Below are 27,925 nucleotides of genomic sequence, written 5' to 3'. Positions count from 1 at the left end.
CGCCGCCGCCGCAGCCGCCGCAGCAGCAGCAGCCGCCGCCCCAGGCCCCCCCCATGGAGCCCGAGGCCCCGGATTCCCGCAAAAGGCCCCTCGAAACGCCCCCCGAGGTGGTCTGCACCAAGCGCAGCAACACGGGAGGTGAGAAAGGGCTGCGGCTCCGGGTGGGGGAGCGGGCAGGGGGCCGCGCCTTTCTCCAGCCTCCTCCCCCCCAAATGGCAGGTGCAAGGGCTCTGGGGAGGGGAAGGGCGCCCCTCCCTAGACTGGGGAACGGAGAGGGGAGTTGGGGAGGGAACAGGACCCCTTCCCCCTCTCGCCGCGGCCCTGGGCTGGGAGCTTTGTCTGCGTTGAGAGGACTTGGGGGGGAGGGGGTGGTAAGTGTCCTTGGGGGCGCGCAAAGGATGGGGGGCGTGGGTGCCTCCGATCGGGTGTCTCTGTGTCCTTGAGGGGTGTGTGATGTGACCCTTTCGGGGCAGGGGTGTTCCCGGGCTGGCGTGTCCTGGCGGGGGGAGGGGAAGGAGCTGAGGAGGCCTGTGGACCCGGAGCTTCCCAGCCTCCCTCCCTGGGGATGTCCTGAGCAAGGGTTGTCCCGGAGGGAGGCATGTGTGGGCCATGGGCGGGATTTTGCGTGGGGACAAGCTAGGTGGGTGTGTTGGGTGACATGGAGGAAAGGGTGGGTGTGTAAAGCTCAGTGAGAGAATGTGTGGCTGGGACAGGTGTGTGTGTGTGTTTGTGTGTGCGTGTGAGCCCTGTAAGGCCTGGATGTGTGACATTAGGGATCATGGATATGACAGGAAGGAGGGTGTGTGTGTGTGTGTGTGTGTGTGTGTGTGTGTGTGTGTAAGAGATGAGAGGGTGAGAGGGGCTGGGCTCCGTGTTTGAGACCCCCATAGGGGTATATGTGACAAGTGCGTGCATGTCACTCCAGAGGGGACTGTGGCAGAGTGTGACACATGAGTGAGAGGGTGTGTGTGACATGCAAGGAGGTGTGTGTGGGCTGCCGAATGGGCCGGCTCTGGGTGTGAGCCATGAGAGGCTGTGTGGATCAGAGGATGGCAGTTCAGTGTGTGTGACACAGGCGTGTCCCGGGTGGGGTGGGACCAGGAGAAGCTGGTGTGGGTATATGACAAGAAAAGAGTGTGGGCGTGACTCCAGAGAGGCTGTGGCTGGGTGTGACACACGGAGGTGTGCAATGGTGACATCAGAGGGGGTGTGTGCAACAAGGGAAGGTGGGTGTATGACAGGGGAGAGACTGGGGCTCTGTGGTGAAATTCATGAGGGTGTGTAACAAGGAAAGGGAAGGATGGGGACCCATGTGACAGGGTGCAGGAACGTGTGCATGTGACACCCAGGGGGTGGGAAAAGGGAAGGTGTATGTGTGACACCCAAGTGTGTGTATATGTGTAACAAGGGGCTGTGTGTGAAATGGTTGGTGTGGGGATGATTCTGTGTGTGTGTGACAAGGGAGTGTGTGTGTGTATGTGTGTGTGTGTTTGTGTGATGGCTGCATGTTTGACAACACAGAAGGGGTGTGTGTGTAAGACAAGAGGGACCCTCACTGTGTGTGTGTGAAGAGGTATGTGTACCAGAGAATAAAAGCCAAGCTGGGAACTCTAGGTGTATGTCTACCCGTGAGGTAGGGTTTGTCAGGAGACTCAGAGCCCAGCCCATTAGCTCCCTGGAAGGAGGGAGACCCCAGAACAGACAAGCCCTTCCCAGCGGTCACCTTGGCCCAAATCTCCACTTCCTCTGGCCTTTTCCTCCGGATGGGAAAGGGATGGCCTCGGGCATTGTAGTGGGTGGGGTGGGGACCTCCCACCTCCTCTCCTTGGATGAACAGGAGCCATCTCTTCCTCCCGTCCCAGCCCCCTGCCGCCCGTGGCCAGGTGCGATAGGAAATGGGGAACCCCTGGCTGCCTGTGAGGGTGTCCAGCAGAAATTGGAGGAAAGGGAAGTTGGGGGAGGGGTGGGAGGGAGTTTCCTGTCCTTCTTCCTGCTCCCCCACCCCCAGCACACACATGAATGTGTCCCTGCCACATCCTTGCCTCCTTCCTGCCTCACTGCCATTCCCAGCCCTAGGAAGGGTCGGGTACCCAGGCGGTCCCTGAACCCAGCCTGGAGGTCCAGCCCCACCCCTGCTGGGGGGCAAGGGGAGGAGGTCTCATCCTTCTCTTGAAGAGGCTGAGATGCTCAAAATCTGAGCACTCAGAGCACAGCAGCACCACCTAACTGTGATGCTGCCAGGACGGTCAAGTCCAAGTGTTTGACACCTACCTACGAGTCAGGCTCTGAGATACGGGTTAATTTCCCAGTACAGCCCTGGGGGAGATGATTTGAGCTGCTTTTGCAGATGAGGAAAACTGAGGCTTAGCGAAATGAAGCCACTAGCCCGAACTCACACAGCTCATAGTGGGGAAGCTGGGATCTCTCCAGCCCTGGGCTGCCTGGCTCCAGAGCTCATGTGCTCAGCCACTGTGCATCCTGCCTCCTTCAGCTGTGGGGAAACTAGGGTGAGCCCTTAGGGACCCTCTCCTCCAGACTCTTCCCAGGGGAAACTGAGGCCCAGAGATGCGAAAGGACAGTCCTCCATTTGCAGAAACCCTCAGGGCCAGGGCTGGGCAACTGTCCAGGACTTTCATCTCAAAATTGACGGCTCCTTCCAATAATATTTTCATGTCTGTGGGACACTGGGTCAACCTCACGCCTTTTCTGAGCTTCAGCGTCACCATCTGCCAAATGGGGAAATAACAATAGTTACAGATGACAGCAGCTACCAGTATTCTTGCTTACTGCCTTACATGCAATATTTCATTTAATTCTCCCAACATTCTATGATGTGATACTAATAATAATAAATAAATAATAATAATAAATTATAACAATGGCTGCCAGATATGGTGCCACAGTGCACCAAAAGTATTAGGGAAAACACTGGGCACGGACCAATCATTTAATAATCCTTACAATCTGATTATGTTACCCATCTTACAGGTGACACACTGAGGCACAGAGAGGTTAATTAACTTGCCCAAGGTCAGTCAGCTAATAAGAGGCAGAGCCAGGATTTGAACTCAGGAGGCTGGCTCCATTGCATGGGTAGACTCTATAGTGAACCCCATTTTCAGGCAAGCAAACCAAGGCTCAGAGGAGTAAGGGACTTTCTAGGGTGTCGCAGCAAGTCGTGCCAGCCTGGGCAGATTGGCTCCTACCCATGGTGCCAACCTAGGGGCTGATAGAGGAGATGGTGGCTGTTAAAACTGGCTTCTGGGCACTGTAACTGGCAGGCAGACACCGTTGGGAAGGAGACGAGGCGCTAAGGACAGGAGGGCTTGAATGAAGAGGTTGGATGGAAGCTCCAGTTGGGAACTCAGTGGAGAAACAAATAATCCCAGTCTGGTGGCACGGTAACAGAGTGTCTCCCTTGAGTACGGACGATACCTCTTTTTCTTTCTTTGGCCACGCCGTGTGGCTTGCGGGATCTTAGTTCCCTGACCAGTGAAAGCGCTCAGACCTAACCACTGGACCGCCAGGGAATTCCTACAGATGATAACCCTTAAGGTGCTACTAGAGTGGCCCCCATACTCCTGACTGTATTCCCACCTCTGTCAGCCCCATATACACAGAATCAGCAACTCCCCACCGCACACACGCACCTCACACCCCAAATGTAGCTTACAGCAGCCAGGCCTTGCTCCCAAGATCCTTGATCATTAACACAAAGTCAGTATCACCAAGGTTAAGAGCCCTAGAATGAGAGCTTCCAGGGTTCCTCTCATCACTGTCATGTGCTTGGTGTGGGACCCTCGGGTGAGTTCTTTCACTGCTCTGAGCCTCAGTGTTCTCATCTGGAAAATGGGTACTGTAAGATGCACCTCCACCTCTCCAGGCTGTTGTGTGGGTTCAGTGAGATTGTATGTGAAGCACACGGCATCAGGCCTGGCAGATAGTAAGCACTCAATAGACAACAGCTATTATTATTACTATTATTATCATCATCATTATTATTGCTACTGAGAATGTCACATTCCTGATTTACCATCCAGTGGTGATTCGCCCCAAGGAAATCATACCCCATCCACCTCTCTCTCACTTGGAGACAATGGCACAACTCAAAGACAGTTGTATTACATTTCTCACATGGACAGGCAACACCGTCATTCACAGAAAGGTGTCACCCAGCCAACATCCCATCCCTCCTCAGGGGTCCCACTCCCAACCACACCCCTGCCATCTTGTCTTCCGCCCGCGACATCCTCACGCACATCCCACCCCAGCCTCCTCATACCTCCACAGGACACACCGATGCTTCCACCCCCGACCCCCAGACAAGAGCAGGAACCATGAATACAACACCCCAACTTTGGTTCCCCCTGAAATATACTGTCACCAAAACAACACCTCTGCCGCATCCAATTCTGCCCCGTCTCCCAGATCCGAGCCACCTTTCGGGATCAACTCTCTGTATAAAGTGCCACTCTTCCCATAGCACCCCAAATCTTCTGGGTAGGTTAACATTATTTGTGGAGGTGGGGGAATATTGGTTACTTTTTGGAAACTTTTATAAGCATTCCTGAGGAGGGTGGGCACAAAAGGGAAGGGGGGACCAGAGACTCAGGATGACTAGAAAGTGGAAAGGCAGCTTGATCCCGAGGTGGAAATATGGAAATCACAGCAGAGGGGAACCCGGAGCGCTGAAGTTGGCATCTTCATTTGCTGTCCTGTGTAGAGGGAGCTGCCTGAACCCCAAAGGAAAAGTGAAGGGAAGGGTGGGTGGGTGGAAAGTTCTGGCATCTAGATTTTGCTTTGGTAGAAGGAAGTACTTTTTCACAGGCAGAGCCTTGGTTTCTCAAACAGGGTGGGATGTGTGAGGTCTGGGGACTCTGGGTTTAGCTGAGGTGAGGTCACGTGTCTGCCCTGTGCTACAAGGCAGGCTGGCAGATAAAGGCCTGGCTTCTTCCTGGGGGAGGTGGGCTTCCCACGGTGGGAGATGCAAAAGATTCTGAAGAAAACCAGAGCAGACTGTGGGCTACTATGGGGACTCCTGGGACTTAGAATCCTGACCTTCTACAGGCGAGAGGAGGACTCTGGCCTCTGAGGAGGGGCGTCCAAACTTCTACTAGTCTGATATAAGGACTGCCAAGCGCCCACCAGGTGGTTTAAGGGGGTCCACGGACAGACTTTTTTGGGGGATCATTTTTAGTTTATATCAGTGTGCTTTGGGAGAAAAAAATATAACCAGCCCTTCAAACTCGGACTATTAGCAATGATTTTTTAAATGTCCTCTTTAAATAGATGCATTTACATTTTAAGAGGGAATGGACTTAAAGGGCATGGACTGTCTGTCTTGTTCCCTGCTATGTCCCCAGGATCTAAAACAAGGCCTGCCACGTAGCAGATGCTCAGGAAGGATTTGTTGGAACGAGGGAGGGAAGAGGGAGAGAAGAAGCAAGGAAATAATAGTACAGAGGGATACAACAAGGGCCAAATTCGGGAAGAGAGTTACAGAGATGCTGGGAGGGTGAGTGGAAGCAGAGCCTCGTTTCTATCAGTGAGAAGACATTCCTCCTCCAAAAAGCAGGGAGAAGCCTGGGGAAAGGTGATGAAGGAAGTGGGGTCTCCCCTCCTTCTATTTCCTAACAAAACCCCAAACCTTGGAGGCTCATTTCCCCATTTACCAGTAAGTCTCTCTGACATAGAGCACTTACTGTGTACCAGACACTGTGATAAGAATTTTACCTGTGTTCGTGAAATAGGTAATATTAATAACGATGATGATGATATCTGACATTTCTCAAGTGGTCTGTGTACCTGAGACCCTCCTAAGTACTTTACAGTTTAGCATTTCATTAATGATAATAACTCCAGGAACTAGCGCTCTCCTGTCCCCATTTTACAGATGAGAAAACAGAGGCCCAAAGAGGTGAGGAGACTCGCCCAAGGCCACGCAACCCATCAGTGACAAAAGTTGCACTCAGTCTAGGGCTGTTTCTGCCATTTCATTCGGAGATTCTCAGACAAAACCTGAGGAAATGTGAAGGAGGGGAGTGGGGGGCGTCCCCAGTTTTCTTCAGAGCAGACGATTACCTTCCATCTTCAAGAGGGAAGCTGGGGAAGTGGTTCTGGCTGGAGAGAAGATGGGGAATGAAATCAAAGAGGGAAAGAGGATGGAGTTCTAGTGAGAACACCTTCCCATCTTTCTGAACTTTCCAAAGGTGGAGAACTAGCCCCCCAACTCTGTCAGGTTGAGGGGCAGGGCTGGCAAGGGACCACCTCTGTGAGGCCAAGGAAGGAAGTAATTTGGGGGGGTCCGGTGTCAGGATGATTGATGGAAGGGCACCCTGGGGGGCTAATTACCTAATAGGCTTAGTAGTCTGATTAGGCAAGTTTAAGAGGATTGCCTTGGGCTAAAGGAAACCCCTTACTTCTGGATCCCTCCCCATGCCTGCAAAGCCACATCCTGCCCTCATACCTCCATCTTCACACATCAGGGAACCCAGAACTTTCAATCTTAAGGGACCAGGTGGAGATGGGCATGACTCCCAGTCCCCAGTCCTGCCCCCACTTTTATTTTAAATTTAAAAATTTTTGGCCTCACGGTGCGGCACGCGGGATCTTAGTTCCCCCACCAGGGATCAAACCCGCGGCCCCTGCAGTGGAAGTGCAGAGTCTTAGCCACTGGACCGCCAGGGAAGTCCCACCCTGCCCCCACTTTCAACAGAGCAGTTTCTCTTTTATCTGCTCTAGATGTTGGAGTTTCACGGGAGACATTGAAAATAGGTTTCCTTTGCTTAAAAGAAAAAGTTGAAAAACCAGTGGGGGATGATGGCCTAAGACCTTAAGCTTTGGAAGCAAAATGGCCTGGCTCATCCCTTCCTTTTCCCAGTGTTTATTGCATACCTAGCGCTGGGCGCTGCATGAGTCCATGGACACAAGGGCGAGCTTCAGTGATGTGGCCCACACTGGATGACTGTGGTACATCGTTCCGAAGGCATGAGACAGAGGGATCCTTCCCCTCCTCAGGGTTCCAGTCCAAGAAGGGACATTTGAGGGGGGACCTGAAGGACAAGAGGGATTCACTGAGGGAGGGGAGTTCCAGGCAAAGAGAATGTGCAAAGGCCCTGAGGTGGGAGGGAGGAGGGAAGTTTGAGGAACAAAAAGGAAAATGTGTCTAGTGCACCTGGAGGAAGATGAGGGTTTGCAGCTGGAAATGTGGACGGGGACCAAATCACAAAGTAACTTAGACTCAGAAAGTTCCCGAATGTCTACCCTGGGGGCGACAGTTTGGTTAGAAGGTGGGAAAGGTTAGGCACTTGCCTTGAGACTGCTTTAACAAAGGGCTTTACACATGACCAAGAAAACTGGTCCATAACAAAGAATGACCAAAGCCCCATAAAGGGTCCTGGGTGCGACTTCACCACCTCTAGGTCTTTGAGTCTGTCCTGGAGCACATTGGTCTTTAGCCACCAGCAGGGGAAAGTGTTAAGCATGGGTGGGCAAAAAATGAATCCGAGTTGCATTTGAATCTCAGCCCAGCAACTGTCTTGGTGCCCTTGGGCCGGTACCTTCACTGCTCTGTGCCTCAGTTTCTCCTTATGTAAAAATGGAGCTCATTCTACCCACCTCAGTGGACGGTTGTGAGGAATGGATGAGATCAAGCTGGCAAAGCACTCAGCAGAGCACTGGCTCAGTAGTGAGTGTTAGAACCTCTCCGGAGTCCAGCCCTCCTCTCCCCTCCCCCTTCGCTGCTTCCACCAGTCAGACCACCGTCACTTCCTGCCTGGACCATTGCAGTTGCCTCATGCTCTTCCACCCATGCATGTCACAGTCTGCTCACCTCATGAGCATCAGACGGATCTTCTTAAAATCTAAGACAGATCACATCCCTCCTCTGCTCACAGCCTTCCCGTAGCTCTCATCTCACTTGGAATAAAAACCACCTTGGTCCACAAGCCTGAACACTCCACCACTACCTCCAACCCTCTCAGCCCTCATTTCTTCTAACTCTCCTCCTCTCTCACTCAGCCCCAGCAACACTGGCCACCTCTCTCTCACTCAAACAACGCAGGCATAACCCCATCCCAGGGCCTTTGCACTTGCTCTTCCTCCACATAGCCCCATAGTTCTGTTTCCTCCTCGACTGTCTGGAAAGAGTGTATCATAATGGTTCAGAGCATGGACTCTGGAGCCAGGTGGGGTTCCGATCTCAGCCCTGCCACCTACTAGCTATGTGAACGGGAGCAGTTTCTTCACCTTTGTTTACTTATCTGGAGAATGGGTTTTTTTTTTTTAAGTACCTCCCTCAGCCTCAGTGTGAAAATGAAAAAAAACTCGTATTTGTAAATTACTTGGAACAGAGTCTAGCGCATATTGGGTGCTATAGAAATGTTTGATGAACAAAGAATGCCACATTCTTGGGGAAGGCTTTCCTGGCCATCGGATCTGACAGTGCAGCACCTACACTCCCCTTCCTCTTTCCTGCCTCTTTTTGTTTTCTTAGTACTTACCACCATCCGACAACGTAAAACATACTGTCTGTCTCCCCCCTCTAGAAGAGTGTAGCTGTGTGAGCTCTTGGCTGAATCACCAAAACTCTTTTGGCCTTATTTGCGAAATCAGGAAGCTTTGTCTGTTTTCTTCATGGCTGTTTCACTAGAACGGTGCCAAGCACGTAGCAGGTGCTCAGGAATTATTTGCGGAATGAATGAATAAATGAGCGAATGAAGATCATGGCGTGTTTCATTTTCCTACTGCTATTCTCTTGGTCATTGCTTCTCTGTGCGACTGTGATCCCAGTGGTTTCCTAGCCCAGCCCATGCCAGTGCCTCCCTGGAGGTACCGTCCAAAGGTGAAGAGCCTTCTCCCCTGACTCCCGTCCCCTCTGTGTGCCCCTGCAGAGGAAGGCGAATACTTCCTGAAGGTGCTGATCCCCAGCTACGCGGCGGGCTCCATCATTGGCAAGGGCGGGCAGACCATCGTGCAGCTGCAGAAGGAGACGGGAGCTACCATCAAGCTCTCCAAGTCCAAAGACTTCTATCCGGGTGAGCCCCAGCCCAGCCCTCTTCCTCCGGCCTCCCATCCCTCCCACCTGGGCCCTCTAGGAGGGGGAAGGGCTGCCCTAGGGGCAGTGAGAGTGGTAGGGGGCCTCCCCTCCCCCTCAGGGGACAGAGCTGCCCTCGGCCCCAGGGGCCAGGCCTGAGCAGATGGGGGTGGGGGCAGGGCAAGACAATGGGGCTGCTGCATATTCATGAGCTCATTTGCATGATGTGCTGGCAGATGTGCCCCTTCCCACACACCTGCCCCTTTGGGTCAGTTGGAGGAGCTGGTGGGGGGGGCCAAGGAGGCAGGTGTTAGGGTGTCCCTCAGGACTTGGGGGGCCAGCCATGCATGTTACATAGACTCTTTCCCTTTGGATTTCTCTGTCACCCCATCTTGCCCCAATCTGAGTCGCTCTGGTTTTCCATCTGTGTCATTCTTTATGTGTCTCTCATTCTGTTTCTGACTTTCCCATCTCTTGTTCCCTTAGGCTCCATTCCCATCGGCTTCTCTCTGTCTCCTCCTGCTCTGCTTTCTGCTCTGTCTCTCTGGTTCCGTTTGGACATCCCCCATCTCTGTTCTCTTAGCCTCCCAGCCAGTCTGTCTGTCTTGGCTTTTTCCTCTTCCTCCCCTCCTCTTCCCTTCCCTTTCTGTCTTCCCATCTCTCTCCCCATATTTTCCTTTTCCCCCACTTCTCTTATTCTCACATTTTTCTCTGTCTTCCTCTCCCAACTCTCTCTGTTCAGTCACCCATTCAAGCAGTAGTTGGTAGCGCCCCTCAATGGGGTCATTCTTTGCCGGCATTGCCCCTCATTTCTTTCTGCCCCCGCTTGCCCATCTCTCCCTTTATGTTTCTCTTTTTCTCCTAAGTCTCAGCTCCCTCGTGTTTTTTTTCTTCCCCTCTCTCCAAAATCAGCCCCTTTTCTGCCTCTCCTCCAGCTCTATCTCCCTTCCTTCAATCATAAATTTTTCCAGGCCCCTCCACTCTCTATAATCTCCCTCAATATCTCTCACCCCTTCATATATCCCTCCCAAGACCTATGCCTGAGTTTTGACATCTAGGAATCCAGGGAAGGCCCCCTGAACTGCATCTCTGGTCCAGCACTGGTTCTAGTTCATCCTTAATCCCCTTGGATTTTTTAGGTCAAACACCAGAGCTGGAGCCGAGGGTCAGGACAAATTCATATTCTCTCTCTCTCTCTCTCTCTCTCTCTCTCTCTCTGTGTCTCTTTCTCTCTCTCTCTCCTCCCTCCACCCCCCTGCCTCCCATCTAACTAAGCAGCTTTGGCAAGAGGTTTAGAGAACAGTCCAGGGAACCTGGCACAACCCCCTTTTCTCTTCCTCCCTGGCCCAGTTTTCCCCCTCACTCCCCCAGCCCACAAGATACGGATGAGACCTCTGCTTGGGACTTTCATCCAAGGACACTTGGTTCCTTGCCCCTGGATCACATTCTGTGACATAACACATGCCATTCCCTCTCAACTCAGTGACACATCCCACTGGCCAGGCAGCCTAGAACCCCAGAGGATGGGACAGTCATTGCCTCTCTCCTGGGCCGAACACTGTTCAAACAAGCAACGTGAGCCAGCATCTCTCCCGAGCCCCTGGATGTGCAGCCAGCCCCGCTCCCCATCCCCAAGTTGGAACTTCCAGATCATACAGCATATACTAGCTCCTGGCTCAGAGATGCAGGACACAGCTCCCTACATCCTGGTCCTGTCCCTAGGACTTCCCAGGACCCACAGGAACGTAAGAAATGGAGATGCTACTGCTCAAGCATGTGTTCCTCTGCTCCTGGCTGATACCTTTCATTCATTCATTCAACATATATTCTCTGAGCATCTTCTCTATGCCAGCACCATACCGGACCGAGATGGGGACACAAGCAGTGACTGAGGCACCCCAGCCTAGCCCTCCCGGATCTCACATCCCAGTGGGGGAGATAAACCGAACACCATTGATGACCTAGAGTGGTCAGAGCTGGGACAGGGAAACCCAGAGGATGGAGGGAGCCCAGACAGGGCACCCGACCCAGCCTGAGGAGATCAGGAAGGGCTTCCTGGAGGAGGAGGCCAGAATAATAAGAGTGAGCTAGGTAAGCAGCAGTGAAGGGTGCTCCAGGGAGATGAAAGAGCATGTTCAAAGGCTGGGGGTGGGGGTTAGTTTGTTCAGTGTGGCTGGTGAAAGGTAAAAAGGTAAAAACTGATAATAGAGAAATTGAAAGGGTCCTCTGGGCCTAGTTGGTTCTGTCTCTCTCTCTCTCTCTCTCTCTCTCTCTCTCTCTCTCTCACTCACTCACACACACACACACACACACACACACACGCACACCACACACACTGATGTGTCTACTCCATGAAACAAAAACCTACCTGGCCTTTACCCAAAGGGAGGGGTAGAACACACAAAGGGTGTCCCCTCCTTGATACAGAAACCCCAAGCCCCAGATTCAATCCTTCCCGGTCGTACATGGAGAAACTTAGACCCAGAAGAGGCAGGTACCTGCCCAAAGCCACACAGTCTTCTGTGTAGCTCACCAGACATTCTAGTGATTCTAAAACTCCTCCTGATTTTGAGGAGCCGCCTGAAGCCCTGGACCCTAGCCCCAGAAGAAAAACGGACACATACACTTCTTAAATTTTTTTATTGATTTATAACATCTCTGCAGCCAAGTGCAAAATCTTGACTACTTAATAAATTCATACATATTCTTTTTTACCATCAAAAATACAAAAGCAGAATTGCAATCATTGTATGCCTCTCCCCACCACACACACACACACATACTCCACCCACCCCACATATAGCACAGGATGGCTCAATGGTTAGAAGCCCAGACTCGGAAGCCAGACACCTGGGTTCAAAACGCTGATCTTTCACTACTGGCTGAGTGAACTTGGACAGATCCCAGCCCTCTGTGCCTTAGTGTCCTTAGCAGTAAGTGAAGAATAATAATATTGCCTGCCTCATGTATTAAAGTGAACAAGTACATATAAAGTGCTTAGAATGATGCCTGCTGATCGGTGTTATGTAAGCACCAGCTGTTACTATTAGACATTCGTTCAGGGTTAAACTGAGTCCCCCAAAGCCCCTGTGGACCCTGGTTAAGAACTACAAGTCGGTGAGATCACAGACTCCCTGAGCTGGAAGGAAGCCTCCCAGAGATGGAGAGCTGGGCCACTTCAGTCAGGCTCTCCCTGGGGCCACCCCACCCCCTAGTTCCCACCCTGACCCACACCCTTTCCTATTTACACCCAGACGGAGGCAGCCTGCACGCTGACTCACGCTTGGCTCAGACCAAGCCATTGTTCTGGGGTGGAGGGGAGTACGAGTGAGGAACAGCGGCCCAAAGGAGATGGGGGATGTCAACTACCCCGGTGACCCAAGACAGTGACACTCAGACACATGGCGAGACTCGCTTGCCGGGCTGAGAGATGGCAAGCAAGGGGTCAGGGTGGTAACACTAGCGTGCCACACTGGAATGCCCACAGGACACCAGACACTCACCCCCAAGTGTCCCAGACACACAGGCACACGGAGCCTGATGCACACTCAGGACCTTTTACAGACCCAGGGAGTTTACTGGTCCTGCAGAGAGATTCCCACCCAGGAAGAGACACACACACACACCCCACACACCTAATACGTCCAAATCAGCCAGGCGCTCACAGCTTCACCCCGGCCAGGCTTGGTGGAGTCGTCTTTGTCTGGCTGTAATTCAGACACTCAGACACACACACAAATACATCAGTCCTCCAAACAGTCTTACATACTGACCCTTGGGTCCGCCTGTTGGTCTCTTTCTCTTCCTCATGTTCACACACATCAGTCAGAGTCTTGCCTGTTTCCTATACACGCACCCTTACACATATGTGTGCATTCCACATACCACTCATCCAAGTAGTCTTTTGAACACCTAGGGATGTCTGGATATCTCTTTCCCTTACACACATACACACACACACACACACACACACACACAGAGTCATACAATCTCCAAGTGCTATACATTCGTCGTACAGCCTCAGTGCCACTTCCTGGGATTCTTTGTTTCTTACTCTCAAACCCTTGGGCACACCCAGCTCCAGTCTCACAAATAGTGTACATAACCTTGAACGTCACAGCGACACCCGAAGTCTTTCCCCCCACACAAGAGTACACTCAAACGTCTTTACTGGAATCACTGTGTCACAGTCTTTTTATATCTCTGTCTCTCCTGCTCTTTCTTTTACACACACACACGCACACGCACACACACACACGTAAAGATAATTGAGCCAGTCCTGCCCAAGTATACACATGCACACACACACCACTCACCCAAACAGCCTCACAGATGCACTCACACTGGTCAGTCAGTGTTACCCAGAGTCTCTCCCATACACATATATCCCAGCATCACCCAGAATTAGTGTCTCTTCTCCCTGCTGCCCGCCCCCAATACACATAGTAAGGATGCCCAGGTCAGAACCACAGCCAATATCTGGAGAATCGCCAGCAAAGGCACCCACCTCACCCTGCTTTCTCCATTCCCCCTGTCTCCACTCTTCCATGAGTTGCCTTTGCCCCACTCTGCTCTCCCCTCTCCACAGCCTTGCCCTCCCCCACCCCTCAGCCCTCCATCTGGTGGGTCCAGGCAGGCACTCAGGCCTCTCTGCTGTCTCCCCCATCCCCCAGCCCTTCCCCATCCTCTCCAAAAGCCCAGAGGCCGTTGCTGCAGGCTTTCAGGGGTTGCCATGGCAACGGGGCCTCATCCCTAGTCCCCCTGGGGGTGGGCTGAGGACCCAGCCAGCCACACCGATAAGGGGGTTCCAGTTACTGTGGCAACCGTTGCAGGCCTGAGCTCTCGGCTTCTAGAAGGTGGGGAGGGGGGAGTGAGTGAATGGTTGCCAAAGCAACCGAGAGAGCCGGCAAGGACTGGGAAGAGGCAGCTGAGCCCCGTCTCCCTTGCCCAGGGCTGCTGTGGGCATAGCAAAATACTTAAGCATCATTCTTCCATCCCCTGGGGTTGTTTTAAGGGAGGGAGAGGAAGTGCAGATAATAAAACAGGGATTCCTCTCATTCTCCCAGCTACCCATCATGGTCTGGGAGTCCATGACAGCTTGCCCAGGCTTATCAAGTGACCTGGGGCCAGTGAGGTCCACTCTCTGGACCTCAGTCTTCTCCGTCCATTAAATGGGGCCTGTCTCTCAGGAATGCTCCCCTTCCTGTCTGATGAGTGTGCCCTCTCTCTTCTTTGCTCAACAGGAACCACAGAGCGAGTATGCCTGGTACAGGGTACAGCAGAGGCCTTGAATGCTGTGCACAGCTTTATTGCCGAGAAGGTCCGAGAAATCCCGCAAGCGATGACCAAGCCCGAGGTGGTCAATATCCTTCAACCCCAAACCACAATGAATCCTGACAGAGCCAAGCAGGTTAGCAGGGGCAGAGGCTGAGTCTCTGTAAAGCTGGTGGGGTTTGAGAGAAAACGCTTCTTCCACGTCACTGGATTGCGATGGGGGTTCAACGGGATAATGGCTATAAAACATTTACCAGTCAGATACGTGGTAGTGGTTAGTATTATTGTTAGAGAGTCAGCCTAAGGACTCCAGACCTCTTAGAGTGATTTGATTCAGAGAGAGAGTGAAGGTCTGGGAGAATCTGACCCAGACCTCCTTACTTATTCCTCCTTCCTAGGATTCTCCAGATCCTCTTCTCTCTTCCACATCTTCCCATTGTCTCTCAAAGCCACCTGCTTCCCACTTCCTGTTCTCACCGGAAGTAACCTCAGCGACACCCCCATCCATAGGCAGAAAATTTTAGAAGCAGCCTCCGGTACTCCCTCTCTCCATTAATGACTGAATAGGAGTAGCCACCATTTTGGAGAGAAGGTGTTCCATTGGGCGGGGGCGGGTCCCTCTCCTACCCAGCCCTCTCAAGGAGGGATGGAAGGAGAAGGGCAGAGCCTCTCTGTTGCCTCAGTTACCTGGAAGCCGTGGTGTAGGGGAGTGGCAAGGAGCTGACCGATCGCTTCCTGGGCCTCTCCCGTTGCCAAGACCACCATGCACACCGGGCAGGTGGGCTTGCTGCAAAGCCCCTGGCAGCACGGTCCTGACTGCGTAGAGGGCCAAGGAGGAAGAGAGCACGGGGTTGGCTGCAGTAAACTCCCCGTTTTCTCTCCCCTTCTCCGCTCCCGTATACATGTGCACACGATGACCCGGGCAGGCGGACAGGCCGCTTGTGAGGGTTCCTTAAAGTCTGCCTAAAAGCAAAGACAAGAGAGAGGGCCTCGGTAAAAGGAAGCTGGAATTCCCGGGAATTCTTTTTGCCCTGAGGTGGGGGAGACCACGGGTCTAAGTTTCTCTGAGCTCGTGGGGAAACAGTGGGCAGAAAGCTCTGGAAGAAGGCTTCGGAGCGGAGCGTTCCCCGCAAAGACTGCGGGCTTGGGGCTTGGAGCGCGGCTGCTGTCCTTGGTGCTGAAGCATCTCTGCTCCTCGCGCCCTGCCAGGCCTCTCCCAAATCCCTTTCCACCAGCAGGCCACAGCTTACCCACAGTTTACAGGGAGGCGAGGATATTGCCTCTTCCCTCCGCCTTGGTCGTGGCCACTAGGGGCTCAGGGTTCATCAAGAGTTTGTACATGTTGCAGGGAAAATGGGGTCAGCACCATCTGTGCCTGAGCCTCCCTCTCCACCACCTAAGCCACGGGAAGTCTGAAATAGCGGAGTCGAAAGGTTACAGAACCAGGACTTCTTCCTCTGCCTTATTACTCCGGGGCTCCAAAGAATGAGAGAGATAATGGCTGAAGGCTCAGGCTCTGGAATCAGATGTTGAGTTGAATTTTCCTCTGATGCTTCTTACCTGTGTGACCTTGAGCAGGTGACTTGATTTCTCCATGTAAAATGAGATTTATTATGGTACCCACTTAAGGGTGGTGGCTAGTGTTCATTAACATTTGAAAAGCACTTATCATGCATGCCTAATGCATAGAAAGTTCTCAAAACATGGTCGCCGTTATCGTTATTGTGGGATTTTTGAGTCAGGAGGCAGGTCTATTCCCTTTCTGCCTTGGACTTGCGTGTTGCTCTGTGTCTTTTTCCCTTCTGTATGCCTCAGTTTCCCTTTCTTTACAGTGGGGAAGCTGGGCCGAGCCAGGGATTATAAATGGAAATGCCTCCAGGATTCGGAAAGGGAACATAAGGGATTGAGGACCTTGGACTCAACATAGAGATATCATGCCATCCCTAAAGGGGGTAGCTGCTATTCACCTGCACTTGATTCTCGCCATTTGGGAATGGGGACAGAGTATTACATCTTCCCCATTTTTCCAGAGAAGTCAAAAATATTTTAAATCAACTGATTTTTCAAGGTTGGCTCAGTTTTGAAAACACTGTGTGGCTGTGGGCCGGCTATGGGCTGAGCGTCACCAGTTTGCCACCTCTGGGCTAGAGCGGCGATTCTCAGCCCTGGCTGGTATCTGAGTCATCTGGGTAGCTTAAAACACAGATTCCTGAGTCGTGGCCTGGAGCCGCTGAATCAGAGTTTCTGGGGAGAAGGCGTGGGGATCTGAACATGGACTCTGGCCTGGGATCAGATCCTGGCTCTACTGGTCACTATCTGTGTGACCTTAGGCAAGTTACTTAACCTCTCTGTGCCTCCGTTTTCCAATCTATAAAGTGTGATAATAACAGTACCTACCTTGTAGGGTTGTTGCTAAAATTCAGTTAGTTACTATATGGAAGTATTCTAAAAAGTGCCTGGCACGTGGTAAGCACCGTTAGCGGCCGCTGCTGTTATTGTTGTTGTTATTATTATTATTTTTAAATCTTCAGACTTGCAGACCTCTGAGGCAGATGGTCTCTGAGGTCTTTCTGGCTCTAAGACACCTACAATTCTATGGCTCTGTGATTCCAAGATTCTAGACCTGTATTATTCTAACAGCCTACTGTTCTAACATCCAAGATGCCATAGAACTGCACGTGCAGATCTAAGATGCTGTGGTCTTGCGATCTGGGCCTATCAGGAAGGCAGCTACTGTTTTCTGAGGGCTTCCCATGTGCCAGGCATTTTAGTCACTGAATATTCTCAATAATTGTACAGAGTAGCTGTGGTTATGTCAATGTCAGAGATGAGGAAACGGAAGCACAGAGAGGTGAAGACATTTGCTTTCACTGTTTCTTGGCGAACACAGTTCCTTGGATGAAAAGGTTCCATCCTTCCCCCATTGCTCTGAAATGCTGTATCACATACTAAATACCTCTTTACCCTTAGGCCTGGTTTTGTACCTTTTTCTGTTCTATCCCCTTGACTTGTCAGACTTCTTTTTTTCCAATGATTTCTTTAAAATAACAGCTGTATTGAGATATAATTCACATACTGTAAAGTTCACCATTTTAAAGTGTGTAATTCAGTGGTTTCAGTATATTCACAAGGTTGTGCATTGATCACCACTATGTAATTCTAAAACATTTTTACCACCCCCAAAAAATCCCCATAGCCATTAACAGTCATTTTCCATTCCCCCAAGTGCCTCTGCCCCAGCCCCTTCCCACCATTAATCTACTTTTAGTGTCTGTGGATTTCCCTATTCTGAATAGTTTATATAGATTGAATGATATTTCTGTGGCATCTTGAGTCTGGCTTCTTTCCCTTAGCATAATGTCTTCAAGATTCACCCATACTGGGAATTCCCTGGCGGTCCAATGGTTAGGACTCCACACTTTCACTGCCGAGGGCACGGGCTCAGTCCCTGGTCAGGGAACTTAGATCCCCACAAGCCACATGATGTGGCCAAAAAAAAAATTTTTAAAAAGATTCATCCGTACTGTAGCATATAACAAAACTTCATTCCTTTTCGTGGCCAGATAATATTTCACTGTGTGGATATACCACATTTTGTCTATTCATCAATTGCTAGAAATTTGGGGTGTTTCTACTTTTTAGCTATTATGAATAATGCTGCTAATGGACATATGTGTGGATGTATGTTTTCAGTTCTCTTGGATATATACCCAGGGTGGAATTTGTAGGTCATATGATAAATCTACGTTTAACTTTTTGAAGAACTGCCAGACTGTTTTCCAAAGTGGCTGTACCACAGATGTGGGATTTAAATCCAGGTCCGCCCATGGGGATAACCATGACAACAACCATTTCATGTGTACCTACTGTGGGCACATATTAATTGCCTGCTCTCATGGCATCCAGCGCTTGGCACTAGTAGGTGCTCAGCAAATGTTGCTTGTTTGAATGAATGGGTGATGACATGCCCATGGGGACCAAGCAGAAACATGACTGAGGGGAGGTAGTCTGGTGTAACCTGGCAGAGGTGGGCACTATGTGTCATCTGGAGGGCAGCCATACTCAGTTCTGGCTAATTGTGGCCATGCTTGAATTTCAAGCTCATCATTTCATGCATGATCTCTATTAGACCTCACAGTAATCCTATGGAAGAGGTATGAATGTCCCCATTTTATGGAAGAGAATACTGAGTTTCCAAAAGATTAGGTCCCTTGCCCAGAATCAGTGGTGGAGCCAGGATCTGAACCTGAGCAGGTGCCTCCAGAGTCCAGGGCAGCTTTTCAGGGATTTGTGTGCAACGGGCTGCAGACTGGTGGTCTGGCTGCTACACAGTGGTTCTTAGACGTTTTGAAGTGGTTACCAACATTTAAAAACTAGGCCTCTTCACATTTTACAAGTCAGAATTGCCAGTTGATCTGTAAAACTCATATCAGGCTGAATTTGAATATCACACACACACAGAGACCACCACCACCACCACCAGGTGAGATGCACCTGGCTGCCTACACCCAGTCCCATTCCTGCTTGGTCCTTTGGGCATTTCATCATCCATTCTTTCATCCAGCCATTCATTCACCCACTCTTGGCTGAGTATGTGCCAGGCACTCCTCTAGGCACTGACAACCCAGCAGTAAACAATACAGACACAAATCTCTACCCTTGTGGATCTTAAATTCTTCCTGGAGAATCAGAAAATAAGTAAATAAATAAAATGTATAGGATGTCAGAGAGTGAAAAGTATTATGAAGAAAAGACAGACAAAAAGGAAAGGAAGTATTGGGGCCTTTTTTTCTCTTAACTTTTTTTTTTTTTTTTTGCGGTACGCGGGCCTCTCACTGTTGTGGCCTCTCCCGTTGAGGAGCACAGGCTCCGGACGCGCAGGCTCAGCGGCCATGGCTCACGGGCCCAGCCGCTCCGCGGCATGTGGGATCTTCCCGGACCGGGGCACGAACCCGTGTCCCCTGCATCGGCAGGCGGACTCTCAACCACTGCGCCACCAGGGAGGCCCCCTCTCTTAACTTTTTATTTGGAAAATGTTTAAAGAACGTTACAATGAACTCCCTATACACTGCACTTAGATTCACCAATTGTTAACACGTTTTATCTCTACACACACACACGTTGGTTTTTTGTTTGTTTTTTTGTTGATCTATTTGAAAATAAGTTGTAGATCTCATGACTCTTCACCTCTAAATACTTCAGTGTATATCTCCCAAGAACAAGGGCAGTGTCCTATGTTATTATATTACTATTATCACACCCTATAAAAATTAACACTGAATTCATAATATTATTTAATAAAAAGTCCATATTCAGATTACCCCAAAATATCTTTTATATCTATAAAGTATTTTTATTAAAGATTCAGTTAATGTTCATGCGTTGCATTTGGTTGTTATACCTCCTTAATCTCTTTTAATCTAGCATAGCCTAGGATGTAGTTTTGAAGGTAGAGCCAACAGAATTGCTGATTGGATGCTGAGTGTAAAGGAAAGAGAGGACTTCTAAGGGTTGGGACTGAGTAGTGGAAGGATGCATTTCCATGTGCTGAAATGAGGAACACCATGGCAGAAACACATTTGAGGAGGAAGATGAGATTTTAAGTTTGAGGTGTCCACTCAGCATCATACTAGAGATGTGAGGTTAGCAGTTATGAGTCTGGAGGTATCCATGCTGGAGATGTAAAATAAACACAGACAAGCTTTGATAATCAGGTGGTCAGGGAAGGCCCTTCTGGGGAGGTGCATTTGTGCAATGAATGAAGAGAGGGGCGAGCCGTCTTTTCTGGGGAAAAGCATTCCAGGTGAGGGAACAGCAGGTGCAAAGTCCCTGAGTCTGGACAGAGCTTGGCAAGTTGGAGGAACAGCAGGGAGTCTGGTGTGTCTGCAGTGGAGTCAGCAAGAGGGAGGGAAGAGTGAAGTCAGAGAGATCAGCAGGGAACAGAGCATGTCAGAGCAGTGGTTCTCAGCCCTGTTTGCCTGTTTGAAGGGAGCCAATGTCCCCTTTCTCCTACAAATATTTTCCTATGCCCACTTTACTCTCTGAAATCATATATATAATATGTCTATTTGTATAAATAAAAAACATATCTGGGGCTTCCCTGGTGGCACAGTAGTTAAGAATCCGCGTGCCAATGCAGGGGACACAGGTTTGATCCCTGGTCCGGGAAGATCCCACATGCCGCGGAGCAACTAAACCCGTGTGCCACAACTACTGAGCCTACGCTCTAGAGCTCGTGAGCCACAACTACTGAAGCCCGCGTGCCACAACTACTGAAGCCCACGCGCCTAGAGCCTGTGCTCCACAACAAGAGAAGCCACCGAATTGAGAAGCCCACGCATCGCAAGGAAGAGTAGAGAAAGCCCGCGCGCAGCAACGAAGACCCAACGCAGACATAAATAAATAAATAAATGAATGAATGAAAATAAATTTATTTTTTTAAAAATCTATAAGATTTTTAGGGCTTCCCTGGTGGCACGGTGGTTGGGAGTCCGCCTGCCGATGCAGGGAACACGGGTTCGTGCCCCGGTCTGGAAGGATCCCACGTGCTGCGGAGCGGCTGGGCCCGTGAGCCATGACCGATGAGCCTGCGCGTCTGGAGCCTGTGCTCCGCAGCGGGAGAGGCCACAGGAGTGAGAAGCCCGCGTACTGCAAAAAAAAAAAAAAAAAAAACTATAAGATTTTTAAAATTTTATTTACATTTATTTATTTATTTTTGGCTGCGTTGGGTCTTCGTTGCTGTGCGGGCTTTCTCTAGTTGCAGTGAGTGGGGGCTTCTCATTGGGGAGCATGGGCTCTAGGTGCGTGGGCTTCAGTAGTTGTGGCACGCGGGCTCAGTAGTTGTGGCACACGGGCTCAGTAGTTGTGGCACGCAGGCTCAGTAGTTGTGGCTCGCGGGCTCTAGAGCTCAGGCTCAGTAGTTGTGGCGCACGGGCTTAGTTGCTCCGTGGCATGTGGGATCGTCCCGGACCAGGGTTCGAACCTGTTGTCCCCTGCATTGACAGGTGGATTCTTAACTACTGCGCCACCAGGGAAGCCCTTTAAGATTTTTAACAATTTTATTGAGATATAATTCACATAAATACATTTGACCCATTTAAAGTGTGCAGTTCAACGGCTTTAGTATATTGAGTCCGGCATCCATCACCGCAATCAATTTTAGAACATTTCATTTCCTCAAAAGGAAACCTTGATCCCCTTAGCTATCACCCCTCAATCCCCCCAGCTCTCCCCACCCCAGCCCTAAGCCACCACTAATCTACTTTGTCTCTATAGATTTGCCTATTCTGAACATTCATGGAAATGGAATAATACAATATGTGGTGTGTTGTGCCTTACTTCGTTCATGCAGCATAATATTTTCTAGGCTCATCCATGTTGTAGCATGCATCAGTCCTTCACTTCATTTAAATTGGTTGCCAAATAATACTCCATTGTACGGATGTACATTTTCTATATCCCATAAGACTTTCAAATAAAGGAGAGATGAAAGGAAGGTTATTTGTTATAAAATAAGGTGAATTTTAATATGTAAATACTCAGCCAGGGCCACAGTAGAAATAAATAATGAAACAGTCAGCTGCTCACACCTAACGTGGCCTGAGTGAGACAGAGCGTAGTATTGGAGACTTAAATGATACAGGCATTACTCCGATGTCATGGTTTTCTTTTTTTTAATTGAAGTATAGTTGATTTACAGTGTTGTGTTAATTTCTGCCGTACAGCAAAGTGATTCAGTTATACATATATATACATTCCCTTTTATATTCTTTTCCATTATGGTTTATGACAGGATATTTAATATAGTTCCCTGTGCTATACAGGAGGACCTTTTTGTTTATCCATTCTATATATAATAGCTTGCATGATGTCATGGTTTTCTAAAATGATGAACGACTCTTGGTAAAATTCAGAACAAAATAAAGTACAATCTTCCCTTGATTTACCAATAGTTACATCCCTGGAAATTTCAGTAGATCTTAAAACCTGCAAAAGAAAAAACTACTTGGTACTTACATGTATCATGGGGCTCAGTTCTGGCTGCAAGATTTATAAACAGACTTCTCACCAACATGAATGTCCAGGGGGACATTCAAAAGTCGTACAGGACCTGAGACTGTTCTTCATTGTGAGGAACGGACTCACATTATGGGGTGCAAACATCCCTGACCCTGCCCACTGCATGCCCGCATCTGTCCCCAGTTATTGCAGACAACCAAAACCACTCCCACAATTTTCCTAACACCCCCAGGGTCTGGCTTGGGGGTCGAAAAGAGAGGCAGTGATGAAAGCTTCAGAGGGTAGAATCCACAGGTCTGAGGGGACGTGAGAAGGATTGAGAAGGAGGAATTTGTGTGTAAAAATGCTCTTGGAGATGTGAAAGGAGACGTTTGGTTTTGAAATGTCCCCACTGGACTCAGGATTGATACGGGGGCTTCCCTGGTGGCGCAGTGGTTAAGAATCCGCCTGCCAATGCAGGGGACATGGGTTCGAGCCCTGGTCCGGGAAGATCCCACATGCCACGGAACAGCTAAGCCCGTGAACCACAACTACTGAGCCTGCGCTCTACCGTCTGCATGCCACAACTACTGCGCCCGCGTGCCACAACTACTGAAGCCCGCGCACCTAGAGCCCATGCTCCACAACAAGAGAAGTCACGGCAATGAGAAGCCCACGCACCGCAACGAAGAGTAGCCCCCGCTCGCCGCAACTAAAAGAAAGCCCGCGCACAGCGACGAGGACCCAAAGCAGCCAAAAATAAAAAATAAATAAATTTATTAAAAAATGATCCGATTTGTAGCTGCAAAGGATGGGCTGCTCTACAACTGAGAAGGGGGACCCTCATATGTAAGTGACCAATTTTCTCCATCTTCTCTGATGTAAGCTTTTTTAATCATCATTTTGCAGATAAGACAACTATATTAGATTGCTAGAGCTGTCATAACAAAGTACCACGAACTGGGTGGCTTAAACAACAGAAACTCATTGTCTCACAATTCTGGAGGCTAGAAATCTGAACTCAAGGCATCAGCAGTGCTGGTTTCTTCTGAGGCCTCTGTCCTTGGCTTGTAGATAGCCATTGTCTCTCTGCCTTTTTTTTTGCGGGGCAGGGGGCCCGTGCCACACAGCTTGCAAGATCTCAGTTCCCTGGACCAGCGATTGAACCTGGGCCACGGCAGTGAAAGCCTGGAATCCTAACCACTAGGCCACCAGGGAGCTCCCCCTCTCTGTCTTCACATGGTCCTCCCCCTGTGTGTGTCTGTGTCCTAATCTCCTCTTCTTATAAGGACACCAACCATATTGGATTAGGGTCCACCCTAATGACCTCACTTAACCTTAAATGCCTCTTTAAAGACCCTATCTCCATATACAATCATATTCTGAGGTATTAGGGGTTATGACTTCAACATGTGAATTGGGGTGGGAGGGGACAGCAATTCAGCTCATAACGACAATGAAGAGCTTAAGGGAGGTGACCATGTCATAGGGTGGAAAGCACAATGGAGCAGGAATCCACGAGGCTGGATTTCAGTTCCTTTGCTGTCTGGGTGACCTTGGGGCAAGTCCCTTCACCTCTTAGGCCTCAAGTGGCTCATCTGCAAAGTGAGACTAATGATGCCTTTTCTGGGGCTGGGAATCGGAGTACTTAATGATACAGAAGGACATGGGCACCAGTGCAAGATTGGAGAGAGGTCCTGGAGGGCTCCCACTGGGTTAGTCTTTCAGCTTCTAGGTGCCGGATGGAAGGGAGGTCCCAGATGGAAGGGAGGTCCCAGGGGTCTCAGGAACAGGGTGGCTGAGAGGCTACTAGGGAGAGATGGAGTACTAGCTCCTTTTTTTTTTAACCAATGAATATGGAAATATTTCAATATTTCTAACCAGTAGAATCATACTGGTGCATATCAAGGGGGCGTGCTGGGCCTGATTTTGGACATTTGAGAGCAGGGGTGGGAAATGACTTGAGATGGCCAGTCTTAGACTAACGTTGCCTTTCAGTGTCCGATTACCCCCCTAAAGACCCTCCCTCTGGCTCCCCACGCAGGCCAAGCTGATCGTCCCCAACAGCACGGCGGGCCTGATCATCGGCAAGGGGGGCGCGACAGTGAAAGCCGTGATGGAACAGTCGGGTGCTTGGGTGCAGCTGTCCCAGAAGCCGGAGGGCATCAACCTGCAGGAGCGCGTGGTGACGGTCAGCGGCGAACCGGAGCAGGTGCACAAGGCCGTGAGCGCCATCGTGCAGAAGGTACAGGAAGATCCCCAGAGCAGCAGCTGCCTGAATATCAGCTACGCCAACGTGGCTGGCCCTGTGGCCAACTCCAACCCCACCGGCTCGCCATACGCCAGCCCCGCGGATGTGCTGCCCGCCGCTGCCGCCGCCTCGGCCGCTGCCGCCTCTGGCCTGCTGGGCCCGGCGGGGTTGGCGGGCGTGGGAGCCTTTCCTGCCGCCCTGCCTGCCTTCTCGGGCACCGACCTGCTGGCCATCAGCACGGCGCTTAACACGCTGGCCAGTTACGGCTACAACACCAACTCCCTCGGCCTGGGCCTCAACTCGGCCGCAGCCTCTGGGGTCCTGGCCGCCGTGGCCGCCGGTGCCAACCCTGCCGCCGCCGCCGCCGCCAATCTCCTGGCATCCTACGCCGGGGAAGCAGGGGCCGGGCCAGCGGGCGGAGCTGCTCCACCCCCACCCCCGCCACCTGGAGCCCTGGGGTCCTTCGCCTTGGCCGCGGCCGCCAACGGCTACCTCGGGGCCGGGGCGGGCGGCGGGGCGGGCGGAGGGGGTGGCCCGCTTGTGGCCGCTGCAGCCGCAGCGGGGGCGGCTGGGGGCTTCCTGACGGCGGAGAAGTTGGCGGCTGAGAGCGCCAAGGAGCTGGTGGAGATTGCGGTGCCTGAGAACCTGGTGGGAGCCATCCTGGGCAAGGGGGGCAAGACGTTGGTGGAGTACCAGGAGCTGACAGGCGCCCGCATCCAGATCTCCAAGAAGGGAGAGTTCCTGCCAGGCACGCGGAACCGGCGGGTCACCATCACCGGCAGCCCCGCGGCCACGCAAGCCGCTCAATACCTCATCAGCCAGCGGGTCACCTACGAGCAGGGAGTGAGGGCCTCAAACCCCCAGAAAGTGGGATGAGGCCTGTGGTGTGTGCTCCCACCCGGCTCCCTGTCCCTCCTTTCCCCCCCCTCCCCCTCCTCCTCCCCCCCCCCCTCCCCTGCCCCCCAACTCCTGACCTCAGCTCGGTAGAGTCCTGCTCCTCTTGGGATGGGGCTGGGGTAGGCCTGACTGCACCCTCCCTTTCTGGTAGTCATAGGCAGGATTGAGTGATGGCTGGGGATGGGGCCCAGAAGCTCCCTCCCCAGCCCTGAACTGACCCCTTCTTCCTTCCTCCCTATGCTTGACTGGGCCTGACCCTCCTCTCCCAGGGCCCAGGTCTGTGTGATATCTGTATATATTGCATTTTGTTGATTTTAATAGAAAACAAAGCGTTATTTTCTCTTTCTTTCCCTCCTTTTTTTCCCCTCCTTTGATAAGGATTCCCCCCCCCCGCCCCTTTATAAGTTTTTGTTTCCATATGGGAGGAGGGGAGGGAGCCTCTGGGTCACCTAGAAAGAGGGGCTGCCCCAAAACAACACCCCGCCTCTCCTGCTTTCAGCTCCGGATCTGAGGGACCTGATGGGAGCAGAGGTAGCAGAGGAGTCTGAGTTGAAGTGGGACATTTGGAGCAGGGACCTCAGAGTTCCCAGATTTTCTCAGCTACTCTCCCCTCACTGAAGTTGCCCCTCCTAGGTGGGACTTTTCACTTTTTTGTTGTCAGGTTGTATGGGGGGAGGGGTGCGGTGCTGCTGGGAATGAGGCCGGCTCTGGGATTGGGCCAGTCCGGTGGGCAAGGCTCTGGCACAAGGCTGGAACAATTTCCTATGGCATCTCCTATGGTTTTTCCTTGAGTAATGGGCATGAAGGTCCCTGTCGTGCTGTCACTGAGTCAAGTACTTTCTGGGGTGCTTCTGGCACTCCCTATGATGTCACAGGAAGTAGTTCCCTGGGGGTCACTTCCTGTGATGATAGGAGAGACAGGTACTTCCTATGATGTCTCAATGAGCCTTCCTGGAAGGTTACTTCATGATATCATGGGGGCGTGCACTTCCTGTGGTGTCTCCAGGTTACTTCCTATGATGTCACCAGGGTGAGGCATGCACTTCCTGTATCAGGCCATGGCCAGTCACTGATCCTCCTTCTCTACCCACACCCCTCTTTGGTGGGTCTTGGCCTGGCGGTCTTCCTAGGAGGAGAATAAGGGGTGGGAGTTGGATCTAATCCGGAGGACTCTAAGGAAGAAGACCCACTATTGTCAGGGTCATCTCCATGCAAATGTACCAAGTCTGAACTCACCTGGCAGGGAGGGGGTGGGAGATGGAGCTGGTGAAAACTGTTAAAGACCCTCATTCCCACCCCTGCCTTTTGTGTGCATGCTTGTGTCTGCGTGGCTTTGTTTCATTAAGTCTGGTGGGCCAAATGTATGGTGGCTCTGTCAGGCCACGGTGGCCCAGGTGTATTCAGTGAGCCATGGTAGGGTCCCTTGAGCCGGAATGCTTCGTGTAGTCTAATGCATTAGTTGACTTGTGGTTTCCAGCAAGCTGGAGTACTTTGGTGGTATCTGATGGATTGGAATGTTTTGGTGCTCTCACCAGGCTCTGAGGATCTAGAATGTTCTAATGGAGTTTGCCAAGCCAGGCAGCCCTGAGAGTTGGTTTGAGAGTGGCTCCCTGGGCACTGCGGCTGTGATCAGCTCTAAGGCCTTGTTGGCAGGCTGAGATGTCGGGGCCTGACAACCCCATGGACTTAGGATAGCTGAGACCCACTTCTACCCCCATCCATCTCCCCCTCCCCCATGGAGACCACCTCCACTTCCTCCAACCCAAGGCAGGGCCTCCCAGTGCCCTGGTTCCATCATCAGCATCTCTGGGGGAGGGGCACCCCATGCCCACCCTCTCCCCCAATTGTCCCCCTCCTAGGTCTTCCAGACCCTTCTCTTCTCCATGGCTTTGGGGGAATCCAGCCTCCTCGTCTCTCTCCCGGCAAAGGAGGGGAGAAAAGCCAGAAACAATTCCCACCCCTAAAGCCTGGGAGACCCCTGCCCCTTGCGAGAGAGCCACCCCCAAATCAAAATGTGAAAATCCCTAGAGAGCAATAGCCTTCAAGGTACCTTGCACTGAATTTCCCACCCCAGCCCTTCCACCTGGTGGGAGGCTGTAGCTTGGGCACTAGGGTGACTTTTTCCCTGCCCTCTTCATCTCCAGGGTGGGGGGCAGGCCCCATTTCCCCATCCCTCACCTCCCATCGCTGCTGCCCTCACCCCTAATCTCCAGACCGAACCCAGATGGAGATTTGAGTGCCAAAACAATTCTTGATGTAACTTTGTACATATCTTCTGCAGTTGGGGGCTCTTGGGGTCGGAGGTGGAGGTGGCCCTATGGGCCACTGCTCCCCTCCACCTCTCAAAGGACCTTACAGTATTTCACAACATCTCCACCCACATGTGGGTATTGCAGTCTCTAGCTGGACTATCCCCACCTACAACTCCCCGAGCCGCCATAAGGAGGGGAAGGAGCCAGGGAGAGGTGAAG

General features: G+C 51.4%; 1 protein-coding gene across 1 annotated transcript; it reads left to right on the top strand.

Moving 5' to 3' along the window:
* Window positions 1–26,342, top strand: NOVA2 (NOVA alternative splicing regulator 2). The gene is made up of 4 exons (XM_079907551.1): window positions 1–138; window positions 8,892–9,035; window positions 14,278–14,444; window positions 24,351–26,342. The coding sequence occupies exons 1-4, from the start codon at window positions 54–56 to the stop codon at window positions 25,431–25,433; spliced, it is 1,479 nt and encodes a 492-aa protein (XP_079763677.1). The 5' UTR covers window positions 1–53; the 3' UTR covers window positions 25,434–26,342.
* The last annotated feature ends 1,583 nt before the right edge of the window (window positions 26,343–27,925 follow it).

The sequence above is a fragment of the Stenella coeruleoalba genome (assembly GCF_951394435.1).
Source record: "Stenella coeruleoalba genome assembly, chromosome: 20".
NCBI lineage: Eukaryota > Metazoa > Chordata > Mammalia > Artiodactyla > Delphinidae > Stenella > Stenella coeruleoalba.
Note: the sequence above shows the minus strand (reverse complement) of the source record. Positions and strands in the feature narration are given on the sequence as shown.

Coding starts and splice junctions, on each gene's coding strand:
- NOVA2 (XM_079907551.1), top strand. CDS start 54: ATGGAGCCCGAGGCCCCGGATTCCCGCAAAAGGCCCCTCGAAACGCCC. Junction 139..8,891: donor CAAGCGCAGCAACACGGGAG/GTGAGAAAGGGC, acceptor GTGCCCCTGCAG/AGGAAGGCGAATACTTCCTG. Junction 14,445..24,350: donor ATCCTGACAGAGCCAAGCAG/GTTAGCAGGGGC, acceptor CTCCCCACGCAG/GCCAAGCTGATCGTCCCCAA.